Source organism: Penaeus monodon, chromosome 28 (genome assembly GCF_015228065.2).
Source record: "Penaeus monodon isolate SGIC_2016 chromosome 28, NSTDA_Pmon_1, whole genome shotgun sequence".
In the NCBI taxonomy this organism is placed as follows: domain Eukaryota; kingdom Metazoa; phylum Arthropoda; class Malacostraca; order Decapoda; family Penaeidae; genus Penaeus; species Penaeus monodon.
Genome location: NC_051413.1, coordinates 14022336 through 14023571, shown reverse-complemented (window position 1 = coordinate 14023571; position 1236 = coordinate 14022336). Strand labels below are relative to the sequence as shown.

General features: G+C 50.2%; 1 protein-coding gene across 1 annotated transcript in view; it reads right to left on the bottom strand.

The window, feature by feature from the left end:
- Positions 1–325: 325 nt before the first annotated feature.
- Positions 326–1236, bottom strand: part of LOC119591052 (early nodulin-75-like) — a 3600-nt gene continuing 2689 nt past the window's right edge. The window contains exons 4-5 of the mRNA XM_037939779.1: positions 645–857; positions 326–540 (exon numbers count right to left, since the gene is read on the bottom strand). Coding sequence (XP_037795707.1) covers positions 326–540; positions 645–857 — 428 coding nt within the window. The remainder of the gene's footprint in view (positions 541–644; positions 858–1236) is intronic.

Sequence of the window (1236 nt, the reverse complement as noted above, 5' to 3'; positions counted from 1 at the left end):
TGGCGGTTCAGGAGGATACTCCGGCGGTTTCGTCTGGCGGTTCAGGAGGATATTCTGGCGGTTCAGGAGGATATTTTCTAGCGGTTCATCTGGCGGTTCAGGAGGATATTCTAGCGGTTCATCTGGCGGTTCAGGAGGATATTCTAGCGGTTCATCTGTTGGATCAGGAGGATTCTAGCGGTTCGTCTGGCGGTTCAGGAGGATACTCCGGCGGTTCAGGAGGATATTCTAGCGGTTCATCTGGTGGTTCAGGAGGATATTCTAGCGGTTCGTCTGGCGGTTCAGGAGATATTCCGGCGGTTCGTCTGGCGGTTCAGAGGATATTCTAGCGGTTCATCTGGTGGTTCAGGAGGATACTCCGGCGGTTCAGGAGGATATTCTGGCGGTTCATCTGGCGTTCAGGAGGATATTCTGGCGGTTCAGGAGGATATTCTAGCGGTTCATCTGGTGGTTCAGGAGGGTACTTCGGTGGTTCGTCTGGCGGTTCAGGAGGATACTCCGGCGGTTCGTCTGGCGGTTCAGGATACAACAGTGGTTCATCTGGTAGTTCAAGAGAATATTCTAGTGGTTCATCTGGAGGGTTCGACTCATCTAGTGGTTCAGGTTATTCTGGCGGTTCCTTTGGAAGCTCTTCAGAGGGATACTCCGGTGACTCCGGGTCATTGATTTTAGCGATTCATCTAGTGGTTCAGAATACTCTAGCGGGTCATCAAACGGGTATTCTAGCGGTTCTCCTGGCGGTTCTGGAGGATACGCCGAGGGATCTTCTGGATCATTCGACTTCGGCGGTTCATCCAGCGGATCGGATATTTCCGGCGGCTCATCTGGTGGTTCAGGCGGATATTCCGGCGGTTCGTCTGGAGGATTCGACTTTGGAGGCTCATCCAGCGGTTCTTCAGGAGGGTTCAGCTCCGGCGGTCTTGGCGGGTCACTCGGAGGCTATTTACCTCCTGCGAGGAGGTAAATAGCCGGCTGCGCCTTCGTTGCCTTCGCGAGTGAGGAAACGCCGCTGTGAGGCGTGACGAGCGGCCCTCGTTTCTCTCAGGACTTAATTATTTGTTAAATAACATACGATAATATTAAACTTATTATTTTGCGACCGTATTTTTCTTAACGGGAAATTCCTTACACATACATGTCTTATTTCACGAGGAAATTATAAGGAAATTCAGTATCTTTTGATGTTATTGAGGTTACAATTAGCACCATAAATATTTGAAACTGTTTGGAAGAAAT